General features: G+C 48.5%; 2 protein-coding genes across 2 annotated transcripts in view; one reads left to right on the plus strand and one right to left on the minus strand.

The window, feature by feature from the left end:
• The window catches only part of LOC146178294 (uncharacterized), a 31820-nt gene that overhangs the window by 1255 nt on the left and 2658 nt on the right, over window positions 1-27907 (minus strand). The window contains exon 2 of the mRNA XM_084578120.1: window positions 444-716. The gene's annotated coding sequence lies outside the window, so the exon portion shown is untranslated. The remainder of the gene's footprint in view (window positions 1-443; window positions 717-27907) is intronic.
• On the plus strand, window positions 14899-26307 carry LOC146178295 (endothelin-converting enzyme homolog). Its single transcript, XM_084578108.1, has 3 exons — window positions 14899-15049; window positions 18675-19037; window positions 25760-26307. Exons 1-3 carry the CDS (start codon window positions 14973-14975, stop codon window positions 26088-26090), a joined length of 771 nt encoding a protein of 256 aa, XP_084434234.1. The 5' UTR covers window positions 14899-14972; the 3' UTR covers window positions 26091-26307.

Below are 27907 nucleotides of genomic sequence, written 5' to 3' on the forward strand. Positions count from 1 at the left end.
AGAAGTTTGCCATTCTTGCGTAAAATCAAGAAAAGCACAAACGTGCATGGTATATTTATGACGCGGATACAGAATAAGCTAAGAGCTGTCAAGTTAATTGTAGGCTTCAGGGAAGATGAAACGTAGCAGGGGCCCGCAAAGAGGCAGGGGGGTGGGGGGGGGGGGTAGAGTCTCTGTGTGATCGGGTGATTTATAGACATCAATGGAAGAGGCATTTGTTTTGCAACAAACTCAGCTGGGATGTTGCTTCTTTTCACAGATGGGATTCAAAAATCATCAGATATATTGCGCAAAATCCAACGAGATTCAAAATATGAGCAGCACATATAGCGGTGTACATATAAATTAAAGTTCCGTCAGTTTCTTTCAAACCGAGACTATTTTCCTATGTAGGTATGTGGAATAATCCTTCCCTGATTTCCAACGCTTCCAGACAGCCTCACCTGCAACTGCCCAGAGTTCTTTCAAGGCTGTGGCCGACAGCAAGTAGCGAGAAGACGATGTATGCCACGTGGTAGACATTGCCCACGTAAAGGGCTCCGGAAAGCGATGGTTGCCGTAATGGACCTGCGAGGATCCAGTTCGGCTTCTCCGCAGTGAAGGTTTCTGGGAACTGCCCGCACAGGTGGGTGGCACAGATACAGGCGACGAGAAGGCACGTTACGGGAGTCCTGGGAATGGCCCTGAGCTGGAGCTGGTGCCGGGGAGGTGGGGCACTGCAACAGGTCGAGGTTGCAGCCAGTTTTGCATGCATACAAGGGGAACGAACCAACGCCAATAAAGTGTTTTATCTTCTTACAACAACGGTAAATGAGAGCCAACACTTATTGAGGGTTACTTTTTTTTTTTTTTTCAGCGTATTTTGGAGAGGATTCATAGAAATTCCTCTTTGCACCATTTTGTAAGCATGGATCTGTGAGGCAACAGCGCTCTTGAGCTTCGAAGTAAAACAAAAAAAAAAACAAAAACATAAATGACAATCGACGTGGTGTGTGAGTTAAGTTATAAAACCAGTTTGAATTACATAATGAACTCATTTCCATAAGACGAGTGCAAGATATTTTTTCAAAGCTTCTAGGACAGCATTTGCAACCACATGCAAGGAATAATTAGGTGAAAGCTCTAAAACTATCAAGACGTTGTCTATAAAGCTTAGTTGATTGTCCGGTGACTGCTGTAGGAACTCCTTTTCTTCCTTCGTATATTTTGTGCTATTTTTTACATACAGTGGAAACATAAAAATCTGCCACTCATAAATTTAAGCGGAAGATATAGCGCCTAACATGTACGGTCAGGTAATATGTTTACAACGACCCGTTTTATATGTGCGATGAACACCAAAGTGTTAGAGAATGAGCGCTGAACTGTGCACCAGTTCCAATGCATATTCAGTTATTACTATTATCCCTCAAACAACATCATGGTCGGAATATTCAAAAAGAGCCCTAAAGGGAAGTGTTGGTTGAATATAAAAGATAGGGAGCAGAGCTGAGGAACGAAACACGAGACGAAACGTCAAATTCGTGAAGAGGAATTCAAGTACAAATAAAAAGCAGCTATACACGATTTTGATAAGGTCCACATAGTCAATGTCAGACGTTGCAGAGAGCAGCGTACCCCGCCTGCGGTCAAAACCTGCGCATTTCATGCGAATTAACGTTAGCGTATAGTACAAGCGATTTCGCATATAGATGCAGTGTTAAAATGCTCTATCATATGAGAACCCATGCATGAATCATGCGTACAATAAGTGTATTGTGCACGTCCCTAATGTTTCTTTGTACAATATACATATTATGGTTAAAACCATAGAAGGTTACTGGGCAAAAAACACTGTGAACACTTGCGTTAGAATTGAATTTAAATCTCACCGGACGATGAACCCCCCCACTGATGTTTCAGCCAGAATGAAGCCGACGATGAGGCCACTGATCACTGGCAAAAGGTTCTTCGACGAACATGCCCAGAGTATGGTCATCTCGCACATGACGAGTAGAACCGGTCGTGCCCCGATCTCGAACAGCATGAAGTCAGCCGTTACGTTGGGAAACCTCTTGCGGTGCAGCAGCTCTAGCGCCACTGCGACACCAGCGAAGGTATTCAAGTCCATTTCTTCTGGGGAGGCCACACCGGTGATGACGTGGAGATATTGAACGATGGCGGCGTTGACGATGCCCACAAGGAAGACAACGATCGCGAACACGTGGGCGAAATGCATCGTGCCGAGAGCAACCTCCAGGACGAGCCCTTTGAAGAGAAAGGACACCACGTTAGACGTGATGTGCACGACGTCGTCGTGGTGGAAAGCGGCCAACGCAAGGCGCTCCCAACGGCCTTCTTGCAGTATGGTGGCTACACTGGTTCGTCGTTTAGGGCATTGCTCTAGGAGGAACTTCCAGTGAGCCATCAGCTGAAGCCCAATGACAAATATTGTGGCCCATGGCAGGCCAGGAGGGCCGGGAAGGTCCGCATGCTGGACTGTTTCTTGCTGAGGCATGTAGTCGGAAATAACACTTCGCTTGGGTGAGAAAAAGCCGATATCGACGGAGCCGATTGAAAGATCAGATTGGGCGCTTTCAAGGGACACGATTCTTTTGGCAGCCGCCCGCGCGGACGGCGTCGTGTCGAAGCTTCTCAACGTGTCTTCTTGATTCCAAATTGACGTAGGGCTAGGGGAGCGTCGGGGTGCAAGAGAGAGTTTCTGATCTGTGATGAGAGACTCAGTCAAGGACAGAGTTTTCTTGGGCAAAATAGTGTCGGTAGTTAGGGTTAGACGTTCTTCGGAGTGCGAGTGCTTTAGTGGCAAGGCTCCTGAATGGTCGATATGCTTGCAGGCGGAAACTTGGCCTTCACTTGTAGGAGTGCACACTGAAGGATATTTGTTGGCTTCAGCAAATGGGATTACCTTTGCAGAAAAGTCCATGTAGCCGGCCTTCACTGGTGGTACTTTCTGTGAGATGACCGTGTCAAGAATCTGGCTGGCAACTCCCGCCTTCGGCGTGACGCTTGTCAGGGGCTGCTGCCGTGACGTTGACTTGTGGTCACGCTTCTTTGGCGTCAGAGACTGGCTAGTCTGAGGCCGACTGACACTGGGAGAATAGTCTGGCCTTAGTGCAGTCTTCGTCAGAGAATCCGGAGTAGAACTCGATGGCGATGCTAAGAGAGGTGCGCCCGCTACATCATGGTTCTGTGTTGAAGAAGAGGCGGGGAACGTAAGTGCTGATGGCTGTTCCGGAGGGTCATGTTGACAAACGTTCAAAATCTGCGAGCTCAGCCGCTGCGATACACCCGTGTCCCGGGTATGTGCAGCCGGTACTGAAGCTGTAGTGGCATCATCGGGACCAGACGCTGGCTGCACGTCGGCTGGGGCTACCATACGTTTTTCTTCAGATACAGTGGAGTTTTTTCCTCTGCTAACGTCGACCGGGATTCTTGTAAGGCTCTCGGTGTCTGACATGCTCGGTATAGTCGCGTTTACTCCAGGTGCGAGATGTGGTGCGTGTAGGGCCCACCGTGGTGTAGGGTGACGTAGCTTCGGGCGTGTTGTGTACCGTTTATTTTATGTCAGAGAAAACTCACTTGTCCTCCTCGGCTTCCGTTGTCTTGGGCGGTGTCCGCTCGAAGCGCAGATGAAAAGCGGTTCCTTCTCCCTGTGGCTGGCCTTTTCGCTCTCCTCTTCTTCCTTCCTTCACGTGCCTGCACGCCAGTGGAACACGGCAGCCCTGAAGGGCTGAAATGTGGCGTAATATTGCCTTTTGTTTCCCATTCCTTGTAGAATCAGCGTGGGAGCCAATACTCACTTTCGTTTGCATCTTCTTACAATTAAGCCCCTTGCAGCGCCTTTTTTCGCAGTCTCCTTCATGTATTGGAAATAAAAATAGCAACTAACTGCAGCTTTCAATTCACCAGCGCCTCTGACATCGATTGGTGCTCAGTCGCTTACCGCATAACCGGTTCCGACCTCTCCACCTTTCTTCTCATTAAATTACTATCTAGCTCTTTCTCGGTTACTAACGGACCGGTACGCCAAGTGCACTAAAAATATGCACATTTTTAAAGTGGTTTATATGAGAATTGTCGATGTTCACACAAATCGCACTGATGTCTGGTTATTCAAAGGATCATCTATATAGTTTACATGAGAGTCACCTGGAAGTTTATGGTGGTTGACTGTTGCGGCGTATGCTAGACGCTTTTCTGGAAGTTGCTTTACTGAAAAGTTCTTTCGTTGTCTCTCTTGCGAAATGACGTCTGCGCATAACATGCAGCACAAAGTGATGAACGCTGCTGCATCTCATTTTACTACGGTTAAGGAAACAACGCTAGTGATGATGATTGGACCGCCGAGCGGCCCTCTGATTATTCAATTATTATTAGAAACTGATTATTCGTCAGAGCAGGCGCGGGCTTATAAATAGCGGCACTAATTCAGTTGCGTACGCTTGGCGTTCGCTTGTCAAATCCACAGGCGACAGGGTAACGTTACCACCTTACACCTCCGTTCTCCTGACAGCTTACTTTACATCTCCCGCCTTATGGGTATCCGCAATATTTTTCGTTGCTTCTTATTTTGTCTTTTCAATTATAAGTTTACTTTCGATCTCTTCCACCTGACGGATATATTTGCAATTTTCTCAATTTCTTCTAGTTTTGTGCCGTTTTGCATTTAAGTGTGAAAAAACATCATTAAGAGAGACGAAAAGAATTCTGAAAGAATTCAAGCGCGCAGGCAGAGGCAGAAAGTTAGGCGAGCGGCTATTGGGATGTTTACGGGGTCCCAATGGCCGCAGCTAGCACATGACCTGGTTAACAGGAGTTGTCATGCAGTGAACGTAGTAAGACTGATTAATATTGTCGTTATTACTATTAATGTGGTAGGTTCGTAGCTCTCTCTCCCTCTGGTACGTGTCACGCGCGTCTCCCATACGTCATGTCTGCAAAAACTATAAATGACAATCCGACAAGCAAACACAGTTACTTCTTCCTAAGCCCTGTGACCCATCGCAGTGGCTTCGGCTATAGGGCGCTCGACTGCTGTACCAAAGGATCGCTTTTCGGTGGACGCGAAAAGCAAGGCGCCGGTGTGCTGTGCAATGTCAGTGCCCGTTAAAGAACCCAGCGGGTTAGAAGTTTCCGGGGCCTTCCACTACGGCGTCCGTCGTAAAAGTTGCTCTAGGACGTAAAAACTCATAACCTTAAAGTAAACTAAATAAGTCATGCGTCTTCGACTACACTTGTGACGATACGCACGGAGTAAAGAGGAACCCCTCAATGGTAGGACGTGCATTGTAGAGCTATTATAAGAAGAGCCACTTCGTGTAAAAATGAAATAAATTAACAAAAAGAAGAAGTTGGCAACTGTCAAACGACTTTTTTGCTCGCGGCTGTTGTTCTGACAAAGAAGAAAAAGCGCGTTGCGTCTCGTGCTCATGGCGTAACGCACTGCCGTCTCCATTTGTGGCAAAGTCGTCATCCGCAGATTACCTACCGTATACGTTTAACTGCCTCTGGACGTGTGGCCCAGAGCGACTTATAGGTGTTACGAGAGAAGCAGTGTCAGCTCCACTCTCCCATTCGCTGCTTGGCCATGCCCGGATGGAAGACCGTAACGTCGACCTGGTACCAGGAGGACGACCTGTTCGCCAAGGGCGCCTTGTTCGCGCTCGTGGCTGGTGTCGTTACTCTGCTGGTTCTCTTCTTCACTTCCAACCTTTCGGGCCCGAATTCCGTCGTCGTGAAACCGGTCTCCCGCGCTGCAGGTGCCGGCATCGTGTCCATCGCAGCCACCAACACCACGACGGCCTCCAGGCGATCGCCACCGCACTACCAGAAGACTACGGTAAGGATGAACTTATTACGTCCCTTCTCCGAAAAAATAACGGAAAGGATGCAACGCGATTGAACTAATCTCGTTTTGCCTCTGCGAGAGCTAGTTTTGTGAAAGGAGTTTTTGGAGAGGGGGGAGGGGGGTGCAGTAAATGATGACGTCACTGTCAGAATGGACCCCGCGGAGCAAATAAAAAATAAATTGAGATTGCAAGGGTAGCGCCTTAACAACACATCAATTACCGGAAGTATTCAGAGACTTGGAATGGGAGCAGTTAGGGATAAGGGTAGACGGAGAATACCTCAGTAATCAGCGATTTGCTGATGACATTGCCTTGCTAAGTAACTCAGCTGGGGATGAACTGCAAATAATGATTGATGATCTAGACAGGAAAAGTATAAAGGTAGGCTTGAAAATCAATATGCAGAAGACTAAGGTAATGTTCAACAGCCTCGGGAAGGAACAGCAGTTTACATTAGGTAGCGAAGCACTGGAAGTAGTAGGCGAATATGTCGACTTAGGATAGGTAGTAACCGCAGATCCGGACCATGAAAAGGAAATAACAAGAATAAGATTGGGATGGAGCGCAATTGGCAAGCACTCGCAGATTGACTGGCAGCTTACCGGTATCGCTCAAGAGGAAAGTATACAAAAGTTGCATCTTACCTGTACGTGCACCTATGGGACTGAAACGTGAAGGCTAACCAAGAGGGTCCTACTTAAGTTGAGGACAACTCAGAGGGTTAAGGAGCGAAAAATGGTAGGAGTAACGTTAAGAGATAGAAGCGTACAGAGTGGTTCAGAGAAATAACTCAAGTTACTGACATCCTAGTGGAAATTAAGAAGAAGAAATGGGCATGGGCAGGACATGTAGTGCGAAGAGAGGATAACCGATGGTCGCTTAGGGTAACAAACTGGATTCCAAGGGAAGGAAAGCGTAGCAGGGGGCGGCAGAAATTTAGGTGGGCGGATGAGGTTAAGTTCGCAGGGATCAAGTGGATGCAGCTAGCACAGAACCGGGTTAATTGGAGAAATATGGGAGAGGCCTTCGCCCTGCAGTGGGTATAGTCAGGCTGATGATGATGATGATGATGAATTTCTCCTCAATAAAGTTTCCTCTTCCTCCTCCTCCTCATCCTCATTATGCGTACGATAGAGAACTTGCCGCAATGGCAAACCGGCTTTGAATTGCTGACTGAATTATATATTGTAGCTCTTGTAGGAATGCACAATTACCTGTGCAATTGTAACGGCCGCACGTAATTATCACGCGAGCTTACACGCGTGGTATTAGGGAAGGTGGTGAGAGGAGGGCACCGCGGCCACCGCCATTGCCTCCAAGTCTCCCGCAGCGACACTAGCCACCATAGCGACACTGCCGCAGCCTTCCCTCTGTGTATACAAAGAAGAACATGTATATCCTCGAGTACTATACGACTTACGTCCTGCCCACAGTGACTTTTCTGGCTGCTATCAGGATGCGAAACGCATCAGGATTCACTTCAGTAACGTGCGCATAATAAGTGCACCTCTTTCTTTTATAGGAAATACACATTACAGGTGGTATTGGGTTAGTAATGGGTTCCGGCGATTTAGGGCACCAATCAAGTCCTCCGTACAAATGTCCGCGTCCACTCCGGTAAGTTTGCCATGAGGATTTCTCTGCTGAGTAACTCTGTGATCGGGGCGTGAATCATCTTAATACGGCTAGGTCAAGATCGGTTCTTGGAAATTACTGTGACGTCGACCTGAGTGCTTCGCAATGTGACCATTCCGATGCCTTCAGCCTCAAGATTTATTTTAGTCTTGACAACGTTGTCCACGTCATGACTCGTAGAATCGGATGGCTGGACAGGCGCCAAAAACATGAAACGGTTAGGACTGAGGACCGTAGAGGACAAGTTGTCAAGTGAGTTTGATCACTACTAGATGTGACCAGTGTCATCGAAAGATAGATCGGGGGTGGTCGGATGAACAAACCAATCGAGACTCCTTGAGAAGTGGATGATAACTGTAGAACGAAGGCAGTTTACTCAGAAGGAGCAGGATCTGTCGGGAATCATGATGTATGAGACAAGGGGACCACGACAACATTAAAGAATAGGAAGTGAGCAAGTACTCTGAAAGAGAACCTCAGAATAAAACTGCTCGCAATATGCGTAAACAGCTCGATCGGTTTCGTCATGAGAAGTGATTTCTATCTCCACGGTAAAGATAGTCTCGGTCAAATCAAGAAGAGATGGCTAGGGCAGAACATATTGCCGCGAACCTTTATTTCTTGTTTTCAACAGCCGCCAGCGTGCGGCCTTATCACTGTGATTGTAGCGCACGAACCGATCTTGCGCCCTTTGTTCATGCTTTGTGCAGCGCGGGATACTCCGAGATTAGTATGGAATGATCACAGGCGAATATAACTGTTTCCCTAACATTCTAAACTTTTCTAGTATTCCTTGGCTTGTTTACCTAGATGTTTCTGCGCCGACTTTAACTTGAGCCCTGACGAATGCAACAGACATTCTCTGTTCGACGACCAGCGAGCACGTTGGCTGCTTTAGCCACCGCTGAGTAGCATAGCTCTTTTGCGGGCGCAAGTCAGCTCGATAAACTACACCTGTCTGTTCGTTTATAGCCTATACGGCATTGTCACCATCATGTGACATATGGTAGTAGAAATGCTGAGCTTCGTCAACGTGGAATACCCCCGAATATGTCTGACGAAGAGAAACCACCCCTGGTGCAGACCGACCCGAGAGCCCCCGATCTTCCATGGACTGTTCAATTAAAATGAAGAAGTCTGCCAGACTTCTTGCTGCGTCGTTCCAGGTATCCAGAATCTGGATACCTGGAACCACGCAGCAAAAATGCGGCAAGTTTATTTCGCTTTTCAGGAATCTGCGCTAACTTGGTTTGAAAATCATGAGGCATCTTTAAAGCACTATAGACACATTCAAAGAGGAGCTTTTGAAGAGCTTCACAGCGTCTTTAGGAAAGAAAAAGCGCAGTCCCTCCTGCAATCAAAAGTTCCAACTTCCAATGAACCAGCCCTTGCTTACGTTAAGGAAATGAAGCGCCTCTTCCGCCCCGCCGACCCTAACATGACAGAATCAGAGAAAGTAAAATTTCCGATGCAAGGCGTTAGAGTCGCTTTTTGCTGGCCTCGTCAGAGGTCCACCGAAAGCCGCGGCCAAATTTGAAATGGAAGCGTCCTCGATTAATTGAGAAAGCCATGGACTCCCAAATGCTGTAGTACCATCGACAACTTCAAGACGTGTGCACGAGCCCCTACAATGGCACATCTGCGAGCGGAGATATCTAGAGGGACCTTATACGCGAAGTCATCCGAGAACTTTTCCGGCTACTGCCATCATCCGCATTTGTTAGAACATAGCCATAAAGGACGGTGGACAGAAGACCAAGATGCACACAGACGAGCGCTGACTCGCAACTAGTGGCTAGTCAGCTCTTGTCTCTGTGCATCTTGGTCTTTTTCCCGCCGTCCTCTAGCGCTGTGTTCTACCAAATAGGAATTACTACCAACTAGCCCACATGACCATCCTACTACCATCGCCCGAAAAGCCCCAAGTAGCCACGTTTACGAACATTGTCCGCGAAGTACAGCAGGCGCTTGGTGCAATACCGACGCCAACGACCGCTCCTCAACCACAGACCGTAAATTATGCCGCCGCGTTACGTCGTCCTACGCCCCGACGCGACCTTCCAAGCCCTCGCCGCTACCATCCTATTCCCGAAAGCCGCCCCTTGACATTTGCCCGCCAGGCCTACGAACGACCTTCAAGCCCACGAAATGCGACGCCTGGAGGACTTCCAACAACCGACCACTCCGTTTCCATCGTGAGCCTTCGTCATTGCCCGTACAGCCGGTTTGGCCTGCGTGGTTTTGCCGTCGACGCCCCCATGACTCTGTCCTGGCGAACGAACACCACGTGGCAATACAATGCGAAGGGGGGATAACTAACTGTCGTTAGAGTAAAACATTGGATTCCAAAGGAAGGCAAGCGTGGCAGGGGGCGGCAGAAAGGTAAGTGGGCGGACGAGGTTGAGACGTTTGTGGTGGCCAAGCGAATTCAGCTAGCACAGCTAGGTCCGGGTAAATTGGTGGGTCAGTAGCGTGGTTTTTTGGGCTTGTTGGTACATGATCCCAATACACTATAGCGCAGCAAAAGACGAGGACACAAGAGCGAAAAGACGAACACAAGAGTGGTGTTCGTCTCTCGCTCTTGTGTCCTCGTCTTTTGCTGCGCTATAGTGTATTGAAATTGGTGGGATGTGGGAAAGGCTTTTGCCACGCAATGGGTGTGTCTTGCTGCTTATGATGATCTCCACAGTAGCCAAACGGACCACTGTTCTTGTTGACCCATCCGCTTTTCCTATCTCACTTGACCAGGTTTTTTCACGAGTTCAGCAGAGCGTAAGTAGTCAGTTCCGCTTCCACGACTGGCTTTCAATAGCCGTACTCATTGCACGTAGCCGCTGCAGTCTTTTAAGTGCAACGCTGTCATTGAACACCACTCATTGTTTTTCGGTCTTCCCAGACGGTACGGACAAAGAAGGCAAAGAGTAAAGCGAGTGGCGACAAGCTGCGCCGTCACGAGTCGGAGAGTCGCCTGGTATCTCGGCTACTGGAGGAGTCGGTGGATGACGGCGCCGACCCATGCTTCGACCTTCGCGCCCACGTGTGCGCCGGCTACGGCCGCAGCACGGTGCTTAGAGGGCGTCCCTTGGAAGAGCGCGCCGTCGCTGACGCTCAGCGCGGGATCGAGGAGTCCTTCCGTCGGGCTGTCCGGTCGGCCAAGATGCTCGCGCAACACGTCTCGCTGAGGAAGGCAGCGGGCTTTTATCGCTCCTGCCTGGACACGGTGCGGACTTTCGTTACTTGATTAATGCTGTGGCGCCGACAGCCTAATTAGCCAGCCCAGTTGGTCCTTCCTGGCATAAAAATTAACAGCGCAAAGCGTACGGGACATAGAAGTGACATGGAGCGTTGTTAGTTATTGTGCTGAATTGACATTAAGTTATAGCACACTGAAGAAAAGAGGAAGAAAAATGGTAATGCAGGCCCAACTAATTGCCTCTGTATTCGTAAATGATAGAATCCGTTTGCTCTGACAGGTAGAGAAAACGAATCGGATTTCGTCCGTGGCAGCAACATTTTAATGCAAGCGAAATGCAAAAACGCCCGCGTACTGTGTGATGCCTACCAGGTTGTATAGATACAATGATGTCATTCATGGCCCAAGGTTTCGAGAAATGAAACATGAAACACCATATTTTAGCGAGTGAGCGAGTTTGAAGAAGTAGAAATGTGTGTCAAGCGATTGCTTGTGCACAGGCATGGATATTAGCGTCAATTGGAAACAGCATTAAACTTACGTATAGAGCATTAGGTTTTTACATGGTCTTATAAAATGACTTGCTTGATTCTGTCGGCGAAACTAATGTCTCTCGGCAACGTATGGCAGCTACTGACACAACATGTCAGGCGATGCTAGTGTGCTGTCCAACGCCACACGGCTGACTGCTTAGCTCCTGAAATATCCTGACCATTTTTATTGCACATGAGCTTCATAATTAAGCGCTGTTTCATTTTTTAGTGGGGGTTGTACGAAAGCAGATATCAAGAAATCAGATCAGCGGCTAGATATGCAGAAAACACGCTGCATATAGTCGCTCAGTGTAAAAGCTAGCACATGGCGTCGAAGCGACTAAAACATTTCTGCAGGCACATTGCCGCCCACCTGGGGATCTTTAACATGCGCTGACATCGCACAGCACACGGACACTTCTTCGTTTCGCCTCCATCGAAACGCAGCCGCCGCGGTCGGGATCGAACCCGGGTACTCCGACACAGTAGTCGGGCGTCTTATTATTATTGCCGCCATTATTAGCACATTTCTCAATGTATATTGATTGAATGATTGAACGTCTTTTATTGAATCGGAAGGCTCATGGCCATGGATAGCCTTTTTGAATAAGCTCATCGCCCATGCGGCTTACACGCCACCTATTATGGCCCGCTGGCGTCAGTATACAGAGGAAATGATTACGTGCATCTAATGTGCGACTCTAACGCGCGGCGGCATATCTCATCTACTCTGGGATTGCCCTGCTTTTTCTACTGGACGCTCCGAGATCAAACCCTACCGCCTGAACTACCGTTCCCTTCTAGAAACTAATGCTAACACACAGATGATATTTGCCAAGTATGGCTCCCTTAGTGGCCTGGTTAGAGCAATATATGATTTGAGTGACGACCTAAACAATGAAGATTCTGTCTCAATGTATCAATGTATATGAATTATTTAAAATAGGGGCTCCACAGGTAAATCAGGACACACATGGAGACTTCTAAATTTCATCCAACATTTTTGTTACTTGTAAGCACGTAGGGTTCAACATGGTGATGCTATCCAAGTGCTGCAGCTAGCTTAAGCTTGATTCAACTAACTGCTGTGATATTTTTTCTGACCGGTACCTTTCAGAACCCAAAGAATCCTAAGAGTGTCAAGGCGCTTGCCGCCTTTTTCAAAGACAGCGACTTGCCACTGCTGGTGGATGCCGACGAGAGCGCGGCCGGGCCCGGCTTCCTGGACAAGACGATCGAGCTGCACCTTCGGTATGACCTGAGGCTCTTCTTCGAACTCAAGGTGGACGCCTTTCCCGGCCCAGGAGAAAAGACCCGCTTCATCCGAGTGGGCCACAGCGCAGAGTTTACCGAATGGAAGAAGAGACGAGCAGCAATGACGAAGCGGAAGCAGTACGGCCACTCCGTCAAAAGCGTCCTCCTCTCCTGCGGCGTAGTCGAGCACCGTGTTGAGGAGCTGGCCGGCCGCATCTGGACCTTGGAGAAGAAGCTTCTTGTCAAGGTTGTACTGAATGTTGTGCTGCTCGGGCGCAGCAGGTTTGTTCTCAAGTTTGTAGGTGACGGCGGAGCGTCATGTAGGTAACCGTGGGAACGCCTCACGGTAAATGGAAAGTTCTAGCTTTCGGGATTCGTTTTGAGTCGGTCATGCGAAATCATTGTATGGCTAACCGGCGACGAAACCCGATGTCCATAAAAAGTGGCATACAGAGATCCGGTAACGTCCCAGCCTTATGACCTCGCTCAGGAATTTCAAACACCCCTCAAGTAATTAAATCTTAACATGCAATGCGATTTAAAGTCCGCTGCATGTCTCGAAGCAGCTGATTTCGTTTAGAGAGCACGTCGACGATTATGACACGATAGTAAGAATATTGAGCGCAGCTCACCACGCCACAGATAACCTGGTGTCTTCACCGTCAGCAGCGTGAGCAAGAAGCATGCATCCGTTCTGCGAGTGGAGAGACCCACAATCTACAGCTGATGATTTTCCGGTTGAGCGTCTCCTGGTGGTCAGTCGAATAATTTTTACGAATACGAATTATATCGAGATTCCCGCATCTTCCGGCTGAGCAGCGGCTAGCAGAAAACTGGAGAAATTTCATCTAAATGAATGACAGCGTAGCTAGACGCGTTATCTCTCGATGATTCTGTGGCGAAATGTATTATCGCTGTGTTTTATCTCGAAAAGAAGCAGTTCGAATCCGCTTTTTAGTTTTTTTACTTCTTTCTTTGCAGTACTCTGCCGAATATTTTTATGAACGTGCAACAAAAATTACAGTATGGGACGCTTAAGCTCTGCATGCCTCTAAAGAGTATGACGCGAGAATGCAGACTTACACACTATATATAAATCCCCACTTTAACCAAGACGTATGGACATGCCTGTGTGGCTATAGGAGTAAAATGAATGCAAGGGTCCTGACAGGCTTATTCTGAGATCACTCTTCCATGTGAAAGAAGAGAACCCGAATTGGCAGCTCCTGCCAAAAGTTACGTCGGGCAACCATGTACGTCATGTCGGTGCACGGCCATGTTAGCTGCAGCCAGCGCCATGCTCCTGTTTTTTCGCTCACAAAGCCAACGCCGGCGGACGGACGCTGATGTTGGATTTTCGGTGAACAGGGTCTTAAACGCTATTGCGTCAGTGCTATGGACGCGAAAGAGCTAAGGTACGTTCCTTAGGATCCCTACGGTGCCGTTCGCCAAACTGAGACATCAGTGTTCCGTATTCCCACGAAAGGCTGCCCGATCGAGGCTTAGCGAATCTTGCGACCTAGGTTGGCAGTTCTAACTATGATACGGTGACTCACTGGGTCATCCTATAGCTATACCCACCGGTTACTCCGGCGCCAACGGCGATAAGATCTCGCTCTAAAATTTTAAGTTATAGCGGGACTAGAACCCAGGATCCTAGGGTTGAGAGCCAGACACGACACTGTTTCGGCCACGCAACGCACACCTCTGCACACTTAAAGAAGTGGTTTACGTCATGTGATAACTCACGATGAGGGAGCGATCGATGCGACCTTGCATTCACAGCACGCAAGTATTTTAAGTGCTTTCCGTAAATATAATTTGACCACATCCTCTTTTTAGGCATTGTTTGCTACCACAGAGGAGTTCTGGTGCAGACAATGTGCTCCGCACAATTCAGCACATAAGTTTATTATACGTTCTAATTATTTCACATGCGTCAGACGCTAAGGAGCATGCAAGTTGGCGGCGCCGGTAAAATGGTGTATAGACAGCTTTCGCTTCAAAAATACTCGAACGAATACTTCTGGAGGCCAAATACAACATTTGCTTCTGAGCCGCTTTTACATGCAACATTTTGTGCAGACCAGCAGCGACGCCTCAGACGACGACGACTCCGTGGAAGACAGCTGGAAGACGTCGTTGGAAACCCACTCCTCAGGAACCTTCATGGCTGACTACGAGTTCGACATGGGCTCGGAAGCCGCGGCGTTTTTCAACCACATGCGGTCCCGCCAGGACGTCAGCGACTCTGGACGCGCCCTCTTCCTCGCCTGGGAGGTGTGCCGACGTTTGGTGAACGTCAGCAGCCCGGCTGTCGGCCACGCGTCGCGATGCCTGGCGCTGACGATGACTGACTACGGACATGTGGTACGGGCCCCATACCTCTTCTCCGTTCTCACCAAGTCCAGGCTAACGGATGTCAAGACCGTGATCAGGAACGTCGTGCGCGAGCTGATTGCGAGCATCAGCAATACGGCGTGGATCCCACACTCCGTCCGGTTGAGCATGGAGAAGAAGGTTCGTCGCATGCACTGGATGCTGGGCTACGCGCCGCGTCTGGACCACTGGCCGGGACTAGACAGGTTGGTCACACTCGATATCCGGAACTGCAGTCCAAGCATTGCCTGATGCACATACTCTCGCCGATACCTTAGCGTTGTCTGGAAATAGTCGCGCCCAACCATTTTAGGCAATTTCTTAGAAATAAATTTTGAACATGATTACATTTACTTATAAAAGCACCGCAGCAATCAATATAGCCGCAAATTCTCTCTTGGCAGCCTTGTAGCTGTTTATTGTATCATAAACTTACCTCACTGTTTTTTCCTATTGCGATAACATTCTTTGTGAGCGCTGGACAAAGTTAATTATTTTGCAGGAAAGTAAAAACGCAGCATCTGTCACATTTTTGTTTTTCTATGGGCACCTGAACAACTGTAAGGGAAGGAAGGAGGTGGGAGTGAAAGCGAAAAGAGATAAAGAGTTTCATAATGGAAGGGTACGAGTAATTTCAACCACCTAGGGATCTTTAACGTGCACCGACGTCGCACAGCACACGGACGCCTCTCCGTTTCGCTTCCATCGAAACGCAGCCGTCGACGGTGGGGATCGAACTCGGGTACTCCGGAATAGTAGTCGGACTTCAACTACTGCGCCACCGCGGCGGGGCCTCGGCGAACTTCAGAATCAAAATCTTGATTGATACGCATCGGAAGCTAGGGCCGTTGCTTCGCAACTACATAAAAGCGCACCCGATTGGTTTTCCATGAATGTTATGCAGCTAAACATTGCTGCACATCGGAAGCGTAAAGCGGTGACTCTGCCTCCCCGGCGTAGTGACGAGGGGAGGGGAGGGTGCCGTTTCTGTGCGACAATAAAAGTATATTTCCTGCTCCTCCTCCTGTGAACAAAATCGGACCTTTAAAGGTTCATTTCCGTGCCTATGATTCGCACCATCCAGAAAGCTCCAGAAACGGTGCATTAAAAGCGTACTGTACTGAGGGCACATTAAAACGGTACTGGTGCACCCTTTTAATTGGTGCAGGGCTGCTTGCTGCACCCATTAACAAGGTGCATCAGTACCTCAAAGCACCATTTCTTGATGGTGAGTCACGGACCATTCTCTCAACATCTGCTTAAATCACAATTAAAAGGGGTTCCAGAAAGCTAGACGTGTATGTGGTCGCTGCTTTCGTGTTGTCCTAGCAATGCGCTTTCAATGAGCGATAATTCAAAGAATCGGTATGACCGGAATGCAAATCTGAATCCCGCAACGAAATCTATTCGTGGGACGGCGTTCATACTTCTACCCTCGGAGAGTGGATGACGTGGAAACGCCTAGCTTGAATCGGGTCATAGCCCATACATATGGCTTTCACTCATGTACTGAGATAACAGTAAAGAGCCTATATTAAGGCGAAAGCCTTTATAGCCTCAGAATCTCGCAAAGTGTCGCACTTCTTTGCGAGATTCCGCAGGATAGTGCGAGATTGTGACGTCATCGCCTGGTGACGTCATCGGCCATGGCCGGACGTGATGTCAAGACCGGATGACATCCGGTCACGTATAATCGGAATTGATGTCATGCGTCACGTCCTGTCATGACCGATGACATCACCAGACGATTCACGCATATTTGAAGCTGACCCCGCCGGGCTTCCGATCCAGGCGTCCGTGCGGCGCCTTCCACTTGACGCTTCCTCGAACGCCGTATACCACGTAGTATACAAAAGCCGACGCAGTAAAGCAGGAATCAGCGGCGTTGCAAGCGAAGGCTTACTACGCCTTATCGCACTGTAGTGGTCCAAAGTTCCTTGAAAACATTTTGCTTATGCGCATAACTCAATGATGTTGCAGTCAATATAGTGACTTCTTCCTGTTCCGACCCACAAATAGAGGTGTGTTGGGTTTTAGACAGCTATGGTTATAACTGCACAAGTAATAGAGTCGTGTCGCTTCTAGCGCTTTGCCATTTCTCAATTTCTTGGTGCATATTTGGAAAAGTAGCGAATATTCACTTTGTAACTGCATAAGTAGAGTCGTGTCGCGGCTAGCGTTTTGCCGTTTCTCTATTTCTTAGTGAATATTAGCAAAAAGGAGGGAATATTCACAAATATTTGATTCATATTTCATTCTTCAATCACTATTCGGTTTGTTTTGCATTCAGGTTTGAGCTATTCATATTCTTCTTGGCAGGGAAGCCACACTTTCGCATTTGATTTGGTATTGGAAAAATACTATACAACAACAACGCTAAGCACGCTAACAAGCGAAAACTGGTTGGCATTAGCAGCCTAGAGGTCTGGAGTGGTAGGTTCTTGTTGGCGTCTCCATATGACAATATGGATACTCCGCCTTGTTCCGCTTGCAGTCTTCGATTCGATCCCTTTCGCCAGCAGGTAAGGGCGATCTGGTGAATGCAAGTGACAAAGATGGTAGCTCTGGCAACAGGATCACGTTATTAGGTTTCGGCATCAGAAGGCTTCGTCAGAGCGAAAAGCTGCTGAATTTTTTTTAATCTCCTCAGTTCCACCAGCTCCAAATCCCAATTTGGAAGCTATGCCTTGGGCTCCATCATGGATTACGCGACATCACGAGCAACGCATATATAGTATACATTTTCAGAATTTGCGTCTGATAAGTGTCCTTTACACCCGTATATTTACTTGCACGCTACATCGCACCTAACTTACGGTACTTGTTAGCTTAAATTAGGATCGGTTAAGGTTTTTTAATAAGAAGCAGCATTTCAGTGTCAGAAGAAATATTTTCATTTGCTCGCTCTTGACGCCTCTTGTTGCACCTTGAAACGGTCGGGTCGCCTGGGTGCTGCAATAGGAAGTGTCCACCACAAACGCTAGAACACGGCCGATGTCGAACGATGACGCCCGCGCTCACTCCTCGTGCTCCTGCGTTATTCCTGTGCGCATTCTCCTCTTCCTTTTTCTTTCGCACTCCTTCGCTTACTCCCACAAGAGTGGCGACATCGCAAGCACTAATAATCTCGTTCCTGCTAGGGGCGCAACAGCTGTTCGTCGATCTGCTCCCATCCCTTTATTGATGGAAAATTAGATTTCTCCTCCGCCAAAAGCCCGCCGCCGTCACTGACAAAATTTCCTGATTTGTCGAGACAATGATGACGTCGATTACGTCACTTGACAACGAAGCACTAATCGCAGAGTACCACCCGTACCAGTCAAGTGCAAAAACGGCCTTTTATTCTCTTATTTCTCGAGACAGTGATGACGTCAGGGGTCACCTGACCATGAAGGACCGATCACTGAGCACTACCTGCAAGTGAAATAAAAAAAAATGGCCCCCTTGGCCCACCCGAAATATTTCAGGTCCTCACCATCGCCGGAGACAAAATTCCTTATTGATCGAGATATTGGTGACGTCATAGATGTTATGTGACAAAAAGGACCAATCAAAGAGCGCCACAACACAGGCCAAATGCAAAAATGCTCCCTTGCCACAACTAAACAGTTAAGGGTCCTTATTTCAACCAAGCTGACACAAAACAAAGAATTGTAGCTGAGCTAGGACTCGAATATTATTGCGTTCCATCGTTAGGGGGCCTTATCACAACGCGTCCCCTTCATCTGATTCATTGCGAAGTCAGCGCGAAAATATGAGGACCAAAGGAAGGAGCAAGACATGACACGAGCGCTATAGTTCTACTAACGCAGCCAGCTTTTTCTGTCGCAGGTTCTACCGCGACTACCCGTCCGTGACCGGCGCATTTGCGGCTGACTACTTGGGTTCGAGACAGGAGCGCATGCGCCGCTACCTGGAGTCGCTGCACAGCCATGACACAGACTCGCGGTTCGCCTTCCAGGAACAGCCCGTGGAGCCCAAATACATGGCTGCTCCGAACAGGGTCGTGCTTCCGGCTACATCTATGCTTTCACCTCTCTTCGACCCGAGAAGCCAGCCGGAGGTCAACTATGGCCTGCTGGGCTCGCTGCTGCTTCGGACAATGCTGCGTGCCTTCAACGCGGAGAACATCGAAAACGACGGAGCCAAACGCATCGCATGGAGCCCAGTTCGTGTAAAAGAATTTAATAAAAGGTGGGCATTATTAGAGAGATTTAGCTTACCGCGATCCGCCACCGTGACAATTTACCGCGCGTGGGCGGGGCACACAAGCTGATTGGTGCCGACGCGGCAGGTCTGTGTGCCGACATCCAGTATGTGGCGCCATCTGTCGGCGTCAAGGGGGTCTGGGCATGCGCAGTGGAACGCGCGGTGGCGGATCCCAGCAGCGGATCGCGGATCACGGTAAGCTAAAACTCTCTATTAACTTCCTCACGGTGGAGTAGATTAATCACTTTTTCAGCACAACACCATGCACAGTAACGAATTACTCTTTATTTACTCCCTTGAAAACGAGCCTGTGAAACCCACCCGATCGCAGCAGTGAATTTCTCGCGACACATTCCTGCGAACCTGTCAAAGCTGTGGTTTTAAGGTAGTTTTTTCTTTGTTCTGTGCGTTTCCACAGAGTATACACAGTTGCCCAAATCAGTAACACTCGCTTTCCCATTCAAATATGGTGCATTGCATAGTTACCCCTTTGTGATACGTTAGTGATGTACGGGTGCGGACATAAGTAAATGGAGCAGCACGCTTTTTAGTTGAAATTACAATCACGCCTGAATTGGAGATAAGAAAACATTATTTGCCCTAAGTGAAAGCGCACTGGTGTCTACTACCGGTTTATACATATCTCAATGCCAGTTTCAATCCGCCTTTTGCGCGAGTTTTCTGCGCATGCGCGAAGTCGTAGCGGCGACCGATGGAAACACATTGAGCGGCGTCGACGGCGTTTCTCGGCGCCGCGAGTGCACGGGGGCTGGCGGCACCGGGCGGCACGGTGGCCGTCACAGGCTTGGCAAAGCGATGCCAACCACATCTGCCGCGTACGGTTTCCACTCTCTAAGCGCGCCAAGATGCAAGACGCGGTTTTTCAGGTTTCCTTCGCCGAGCCGCGGCCAACAACGACGTGACGCTACAATTAGGGCCACCAAGCGTCAAGATGTGAATGGCCGACCTTAGCTACCTACTGCGTACTCTCGACTGTGCGAAAAACACTTCGTTACAGGTATGTATGCATCTAAAGGAAATGTGCATAATGAAAAGTATCTACCGGAGTTTGCACCAAGCCTGTAACCCACCAGTGATAGCCGCAATGAGCATTTGTTCGGGGCGTCTGATGGCGATGTATTTTGTCGTTTGTTTTCTTTATGCGCGAAGGGGCCGGGTAGCAAAGATATCACAGGTGGCTGTGTGCGCTAGGGCGTAATATTTAGCATGTTTTATCGCGACTGCCGCCTGACTAAAATGAAAAGAAAAATTGGGCGTTTGTTGTGATGCACCGCCGTTCGCGAGCCGAGTGGTTGAGCTGGTCATGAGGCTCGCGAACGGCAATGCATTAAAACGCCGTATTTTTTTTCTTGTTAGGCAGTTACGATAAAACATGCTAAATATTACGGCCTAGCGCACAGAGCCGCCTGTGATATCTAAGCTACCTAGCCCTTTCGCACATAAAGAAAAGAAAGGACAAAATACATCGCCTTCAGGCCTCGGCGCAACTAAAGCAATCACGCACCGAAAAAATCCTCATTGCAGCTATCCCTGGTGCGCTACAGCCTGGGTGAAAACTCCAGTAGGTACTTTTCATCATGCATATTTCGTTTAGATGCATGCATACCTGTAGTATCTGTGTTTTTGCCGCTCGGAGCATATGACGCACTTGACACTCTTGCACAACGCACAGTATTTTTTTTTTAATTAAAGGCTCGCCTTCGTGCACGCCAAAGCATCCGGATTTTGTTCCTTTGGTGTACGCAATCAGATGCACTTCGTTAGGGAGCTTGATAATCGTCGTCTACGTCCAACCGTTTGCAACGGCAAGGAAACCGCCCGGCACAATAAATGAGTCTCCTGGAGGGTTCATGCTCGTTCACTTGCAGAGTGGATCGCTCTGGACGTAGAACAGGGTTGGTTCCTGACCGAGATGCGCATCCGATATGTAGGAGATTCACATGTGTCACCAAGTTGTTGATTCCGCAGAAATCGCGGCGGAGGCAGAAATGAACGTTACCCCGCCGGGGTGGCGCAGTGGTTACGGCGCTCGACTACTGTTCCCAAGGACGCGGGATCGAATCCCGGCCTCGGCGGCAGCTTTTCGATGGAGGCGAAAAGCAAGGCGCCCGTGTGCTGTGCGATGTCAGTGCACGTTAAAGAACCCCAGGTGGTCGAAATTACCGGAGTCCTCCACTACGGCGTCTCTCATAGCCTGAGTTGCTTTGGGACGACGTTAAACCCCACAAACCAACCAACCAGAAATGAACGTTGGAGATCCTTTCACAACAGAATGACCATTCTCTGCGCACCGAGAACCTTTTCACCACTGCGACCACATCCGTTCTGACACCTGAGGCCAGAAACCGGCTACAGCTCTGAATCATCCATTGCCAGAAAAATGCAGCGCGTTTCCTGCAGGTGTGCATTCCGGCCGGGACAATGCCCTTTTCACGGGGTGTGTATATGTGCCTCCCTGCCGATCTTCGTGGATGAAATCTTATAGCTGCACGGTTGTAGATGACGCGAGGAGGAAGCGACGCCCATTGCACCATGCCGGCGCCGCGGTGACCGCATTGTGCTCGGTAACTCAAGACACCCCGCGCATATGCGCCGCTCAAAGTCACAGGAGACGATTCCACCTAGCTCTGCAGCATCAACAAACCTCTGGCTGCTTTGCCCTTTGAGATCCCTCTCTCTCTGCCCCCACGCTCTCCTGTCTGCCGAAAACCTGCACGCTGAGAGCGTCTCATTCTGTCATGTCGAACACGGCCCGCGCTACACTCTCTTACAATACGAAGATAGTATGTGCGTACGTGCGTTATGAGTGGATTGTGAAAACGCTCTACCTTCCCCCATACTGCGTGAACATATGCTGCAATCACTGTCACTACTTTCCGCTCCGAGGCCAAAAAAGGGGGGAAGCTTTCGCTTTCTACCAGGCGTGGCCATTTCGTATGGTGTGCTTTCGCGTCGTCTGCTACACTGCCGCTCAATGTGTTTCCCGCCCGCTCCCGCATGATGGCGCCACATCCTCGCGCAAAAGGCGGATTATGGAAAGCGTTAAAATTTTTAGAATGAAATAGCGTGCTTCGTTCATTTTTGTCCGCACCGGTACAACTTGCCACAAACTATACTTCACTACAGGCAAGAAATAAACCACGTGTAGCCTGATTACGCTTAGCAAAGGACGATACCGCGTTCCATTCGCTCCCAGAAAACGCAGAGGCAGGCCCAGTCCACACATCTGGCGGGGTATCTTGAACCAGGTAGCTTCGAATAATAAAATAATATTCTTAGAATGTTATGCATGCTGCAGTAATGTGTTCCGTTAGAGCATTATATTAAAGTTGAAAATTAATAACGTTGTAATATGGATAACGTTACTGTACATTTAAGCTAAACTCTATTGCTTCGTTTCAAATGCTGTTATAATGTTAAAGATTACAAACAATGTTATACGTTGCATCATAAATATCACTTTAACTTCTAGTAATTATTTTTGTGTTTCAATTCTAACTACAAAGCAGCATTAAAAATAAATTTCAAGCACTACATGGATCGAGGAACTTTCCTTACTGTTCTCAGAGTGAAGATGTTTTCCAGCTAGCGGTACTTTGAAAGTAAATCCCCCAGACTTCGCCTCCCATAGATTGCATGCATAGCTTTACTAATTTCTCGGAAAGCTTTGCTTATTACACCTGTTCGCTACTGCCATCGCTCATAGGACGCTCTTTAGCAGTGACTTTATAAGACTGGCTCATGGCATTCGTTCTGAAATGAGTGTGGTATTTCTGAGCTCAAGTGTCGCCCTCGTTGATGGTCCTCAAGGCTGTAAACTACTATATGTGCCTTCACGCGAGTTTCTATGCTCGGTGCAAGGCTCATTTACCATTTTCGAGAAGGTTACATTTATGCTTCTTGTTTCATTAAATAAAAAAAAAGTTATTCGAATGTTTGCACGTAACACCTCAGAACCGTTATAAGAAGAAATTTTACATTCAATTACCATTCGACCAAAACAAAAATATAACACCCAGAACAGTGGCCCAACGAAGACAACACGAAGAGAGAAACTCTTCGTGTTGTCTTCGTTGCACCAACTCGCCCCACAAGCTGTTATTCTAAAAAATGTAACGCCTTTACCTACAACCTCTTCGTGTTGTCTTCGTTGCACCAACTCGCCCCACAAGCTGTTATCCTGAAAAATGTAACGCCTTTGCCTGGAACCTCTTCGTGTTGTCTTCGTTGCACCAACTCGCCCCACAAGCTGTTATTCTGAAAAATGTAACGCCTTTACCTGGAACCTCTTCGTGTTGTCTTCGTTGCACCAACTCGCCCCACAAGCTGTTATTCTGAAAAATGTAACGCCTTTACCTGGAACCTCTTCGTGTTGTCTTCGTTGCACCAACTCGCCCCACAAGCTGTTATTCTGAAAAATGTAACGCCTTTACCTGGAACCTCTTCGTGTTGTCTTCGTTGCACCAACTCGCCCCACAAGCTGTTATTCTGAAAAATGTAACGCCTTTACCTGGAACCTTTCGCACTGAAAGGAGTGCATGAACATAAACTAAGAACAAACTAGATGGTCTCGCACTGTTCTCATTGCTTTTGCAAAGTACTGTACCTGCAGTGTTAGCGCCTTAGACATGCAGATAAGGCAGTTTGTTTTTCTTTATTTCTTTTGCCCGTCTAACGTTTGTTATTTTCGCGGAGCGTTGCGTTACTGTATAGGGGAGAAAACCTGGGCCAGGGGGCGCTGCGCCGCTCTGTGCGTCAGCGCCCTCCATGGAGACCCCGTCAAAATCTACGCGCAGCCCGGCCGCGTCGTCTGCTAGCCGCCGCATAGAAAAGCATGTTGTCGTCTGCTCCGCGCTGCTCTCCAGCACGTGTTTGCGCGCGCGCGCGCTCGGTTGTTTCTCTCCTCCTCCGGCCGCATTGTGGCCACCGTCGCGCTCTAACAATGAGGGGGGAAGAAGAAAGAAAAGAACTAGAAGGAAAATAATGACGGCGCACTTTTTTCGCGAAGCTTGTGTGGAAACGGTAATGGGATGGTTGTGGGCCTTTCTTTTTTTTTTTTTTTTTTTTGGGGGGGGGGGATATCTCGTACCGTTCGTGTGTCGTACTTCTCTAACTGGCGGTGCTGAAGCAGCCATCGTGGAACCGGGTCGGCCTCAAGAAACAGATATTCGTCATTAATGCGATCACTTTACGTCAATCATCCTATCCTCATACGTGATCCTGCTTCGGGAGCTCAAAACTGCGCGTTCGCTATAGGAGATAACTGAACTAGGAATTGCGCAGCGTAACAGTGGAATTAAGAAGACAAAGATTTCCGTGGAGAGATGTCCCCGTCTGCATGGAAAGTCGTCAGACATTTCCTCGCTGTTCGTCTCGTGGAGAGGAAACTGCCGCAAAAATGGCATGCCTCGGCTTCTGGGGAATGACCCAGGTCGTTAAGAAACCCCTCATCGTTAACGGTAGCTAGGTCATTGATTTCGGATGGCAGCGCCGCAGCAGTGAACTTCCCCTGGCCGGTGTCGGCAGGAACCAAAGGGTAAGGCGGCATGCTTTGTGCCTTTGTAGGGAACGCATCCTAAACGCGCCGAAAACAGGCCCCACGGCGCCGGCAGCACTGCCTAAAACGTTTGTCCCCAAAGAGCTGAATAGGCCCCTTTCAAGTGACCAGTTACAAAGGGAAAGGAAGGAGCACTCGAAGGCTGGACCCTTCATTCTGTGAACATGGACAGAGGCATCAAGAGGTGCCGCCTCAAGTCCTTCAAGATACCTGTCGTTTGCCTCCCGCCTCCAAGCAGCGAATTCGCGTTCTTTTTTTTTATGTATGTCTGAGCCTGCCAACAAGCGCTCTTTGAAAACAATGTCTGGCGATCAATTAATCATAATTTCTTGCTTTCAAAAGCACCGATAAAAAACATGCCTCCAGCCAGCCTCTATGTCAGCCGGGGCACAGAAAAAAGCAAAATTAAGAAATCCCACTGGCAAAGCGCGCCGGCTTTGCGCGCGAGAACGCGCCACCAACCCCCCTCGTCCTCACTCTCCTTCTCCCGCTCCGCGTGCACGCGCGGCTGAACGTAGCACGCGCTCCCGAGCGAGCGGGCTGCGCAGACTCCGCAGAAAGCCACGCGCAGCGCGGGCGCGGATGCGCGTAGGTTTTGTAGTTCCTCTCCGCTCCGCTGGAAACCGAGCGCTGGCGTCGCGGAGCAAACTCCAGCTTTGGTTCCCTATACAGCTAGCATATTGCATCATGACATAACCTGTTCGCATACAAGAACACGTGATTGCTCAGCACGTTCATTGTTGCCTCCTTCACAGTGGTTATTGACTGGCGCATGGACATCTTTCAGACAGGAATTGTTGCAAGTCCGGCTCATGATTCTGCAGGCGTCACTTGTGGAAGGAACGGGCTATAAACAATGCCAAGCATTGTAGTGTATTTTCCCTTTTGGGCTTTAAAAGCTTTTTCAATTCTGCATTAAATTAATAAACCGCCTCCGGATTCGTACAAAAACTTTGAGCAACTCATTACTATCATTGGGCTAAGGTTTGTTCCAAAGCTAATCGCCCTTATGGTGTTTTCTTCAAGCACCTTACACCATCAGTAGTCCAGTTTACAGTACAGTCTAGACACAGTGTTAAGGTAATGCAGATCAACATGAATTGCTCGCGGGGCGCTTCTCTTGCTGCAGGTTTTCGTGCACCACGAAGACCGCGAAGAACGCCGATGAAGCCCTCTGGGCGGCGAGCGCTTCTGTCGGTGGCCACGCCCTCTACAGGGCCTTTCGCAAAGTAGCCGTCGGCGAAAGGCGACGCCTGATGCCTAAGCAGGAACGCCTGAGCCGCGGTCGGCTCTTCTTTATGACCCGTTGCCTTTTATTCTGCGCCGCCTCCCACCTTGGCAACACACCAGGCGCAGACCATCGCTGCAACGTCATGGCGCGGCAGTCGGCAGAGTTCGCTGAGGTCTTCGACTGCCCCTCCCTACAGAACCGAACTTATGACCGGTGTGACTTGTGGTAGCCAAACATACATCTGGGGTGGGTTCATCACGTGGTCAGCGGCTGTTTCATTGCGAGCTGTAACGCAGAGGGACGAACTGACACTGAAACATTTATTCGCACCATTATTACCGTATACCGCTAATGCCAGAGTCGGGTGTTTATATGACACGTGTCTTTCACACTTGTTCCGTTTGTGTAGCGCCGCAACCTGCAAATTGCCACACTGCCGCTTTTAGTAAAATGTGTAGCTCAGCTTCTCCTATCAGCTGTCCTGGAAGTTCTCGGTGCAAGCACAATGACATCTGCGCGGACTCTTCCCTGCCTTGCGCTTGACAACGACAGCGATTGTCAGTGTCGCCTTTCCTGGGTGATGACCACCATAGCTGTGGTCGTCGATCTAGATGAGGCACTATTCATAAGCTGCGGCTTCAATAAGGAAGAGCTTGAATTTCGTGCACCTCTTTCTCAAAACACATTTAGCTAAAATGTTTTGCTCCCTTTCTTCGATTAGTTTTCACGCTTATCCTACACAGTCCTGCTATGTGAAGGAGCATGTGTGTTAAGCCGTACGATAAAGGCGAGCGGTTGCGGTATACTCAATGAGTTCCACTGCGTATAGCGCTCTAGTGCGTTATATTGGACGGTTATGTGCTACCTTTATGTGTCATCTTTCCTTTAATAAATGAGGCGACCTCAAGATGTCATTTCGTGTCATTTCATTTCCAGAACGACCCGAATTCAGGGATCCTATACTGTTCAGAAGGCATGTCACTGATGGTGGGAGACTGTGCAGGAGTCTCGATTTCGCAGAGGCTGGAAATATCGGCCGAGAGCGAGGCAATAAATCGGCGTCCTGATGCTTGCGATCCCACCGGTAGACGACGTGAATGTCATATTCTTGGAGACGCAGCACCCATCGGGCCATGTGGCCAGAAGAATCCTCCAACGAAGAAAGCTAACAAGGACAGAGTGATCCGTAACGACCTCGAAAGGACGACCGCACACGTAAGGACGAAATTTGCCTATGGCCTACACAATAACGAGGCACTCTTTTTCGGATAAAGCAGTCCCCAGCTTTGGTAAGTTTGCTGCTGGGACCAGTGACACATTTCTGTTATTCAGAGTTAACTTATGTAATTATGCCTGCACTTACAGTGGACATGATAAGATCAATTAACAAGATTAAGCGGCATATAGTACTTTTTATACGAATTTAAAATTTTCACTGTTGTCTCTTTATAGAGGTATTTAATGTGCACATCTCAGTCAAGGATATAATTGACTTGATTTTCCCAATTGGAAATATTTCCTTAGGACCAATTAAATCCAATGGGAAGCCCAATTGGTTTCAATTGGGCATCCCAATTGGGAGTGAAGGCATCCCACTTGGGATTGAAGAAACCCATTGAGCTTCCCAATTAGCCCAATGGGTTTATTCAATCCCAATTGGGACACCCAATTGGTTTCTTCATTCCCAATTGGGAGCCACGAAACCAACTGGGCGTCCCAATTGGGAATGAAGAAACCAACCGGGCATCCCAATTGGGATTGAAGAAACCCATTGGGCTTCCCAATTGGGAGTGAAGAAACCTGTTGGGTTGGACCGTACCCATTGGACAAACCATTTGGGATTGGCAGAACCAATTCAATCTGACTGGTCGTCCCAATTGGACCCATTGATTTTTTTTTTTTTTTACTGGGATGTCACGTAGCTAGAAACACCAAGCAGGACACCGCATTAAAGTAACCTTTAACGAAAAATAAGACAAATTTTGAAGCAAACCTTATTAGTTCTGTAATACATGTTTATTTTCACGCGTTTACTATATTAAGCAG

Source organism: Amblyomma maculatum, chromosome 9 (genome assembly GCF_055883805.1).
Source record: "Amblyomma maculatum isolate TAMU_Amacu chromosome 9, ASM5588380v1, whole genome shotgun sequence".
In the NCBI taxonomy this organism is placed as follows: Eukaryota; Metazoa; Arthropoda; class Arachnida; order Ixodida; family Ixodidae; genus Amblyomma; species Amblyomma maculatum.

Bases quoted from the DNA above. Each gene is read 5' to 3' on its own strand.
- LOC146178295 (XM_084578108.1), top strand. From the start codon at position 14,973: ATGGAGAAGAAGGTTCGTCGCATGCACTGGATGCTGGGCTACGCGCCG. The intron at 15,050-18,674 runs GTTGGTCACACT...TTTCTGTCGCAG, and splicing joins CACTGGCCGGGACTAGACAG to GTTCTACCGCGACTACCCGT. The intron at 19,038-25,759 runs GTGGGCATTATT...CTCTTGCTGCAG, and splicing joins GTAAAAGAATTTAATAAAAG to GTTTTCGTGCACCACGAAGA.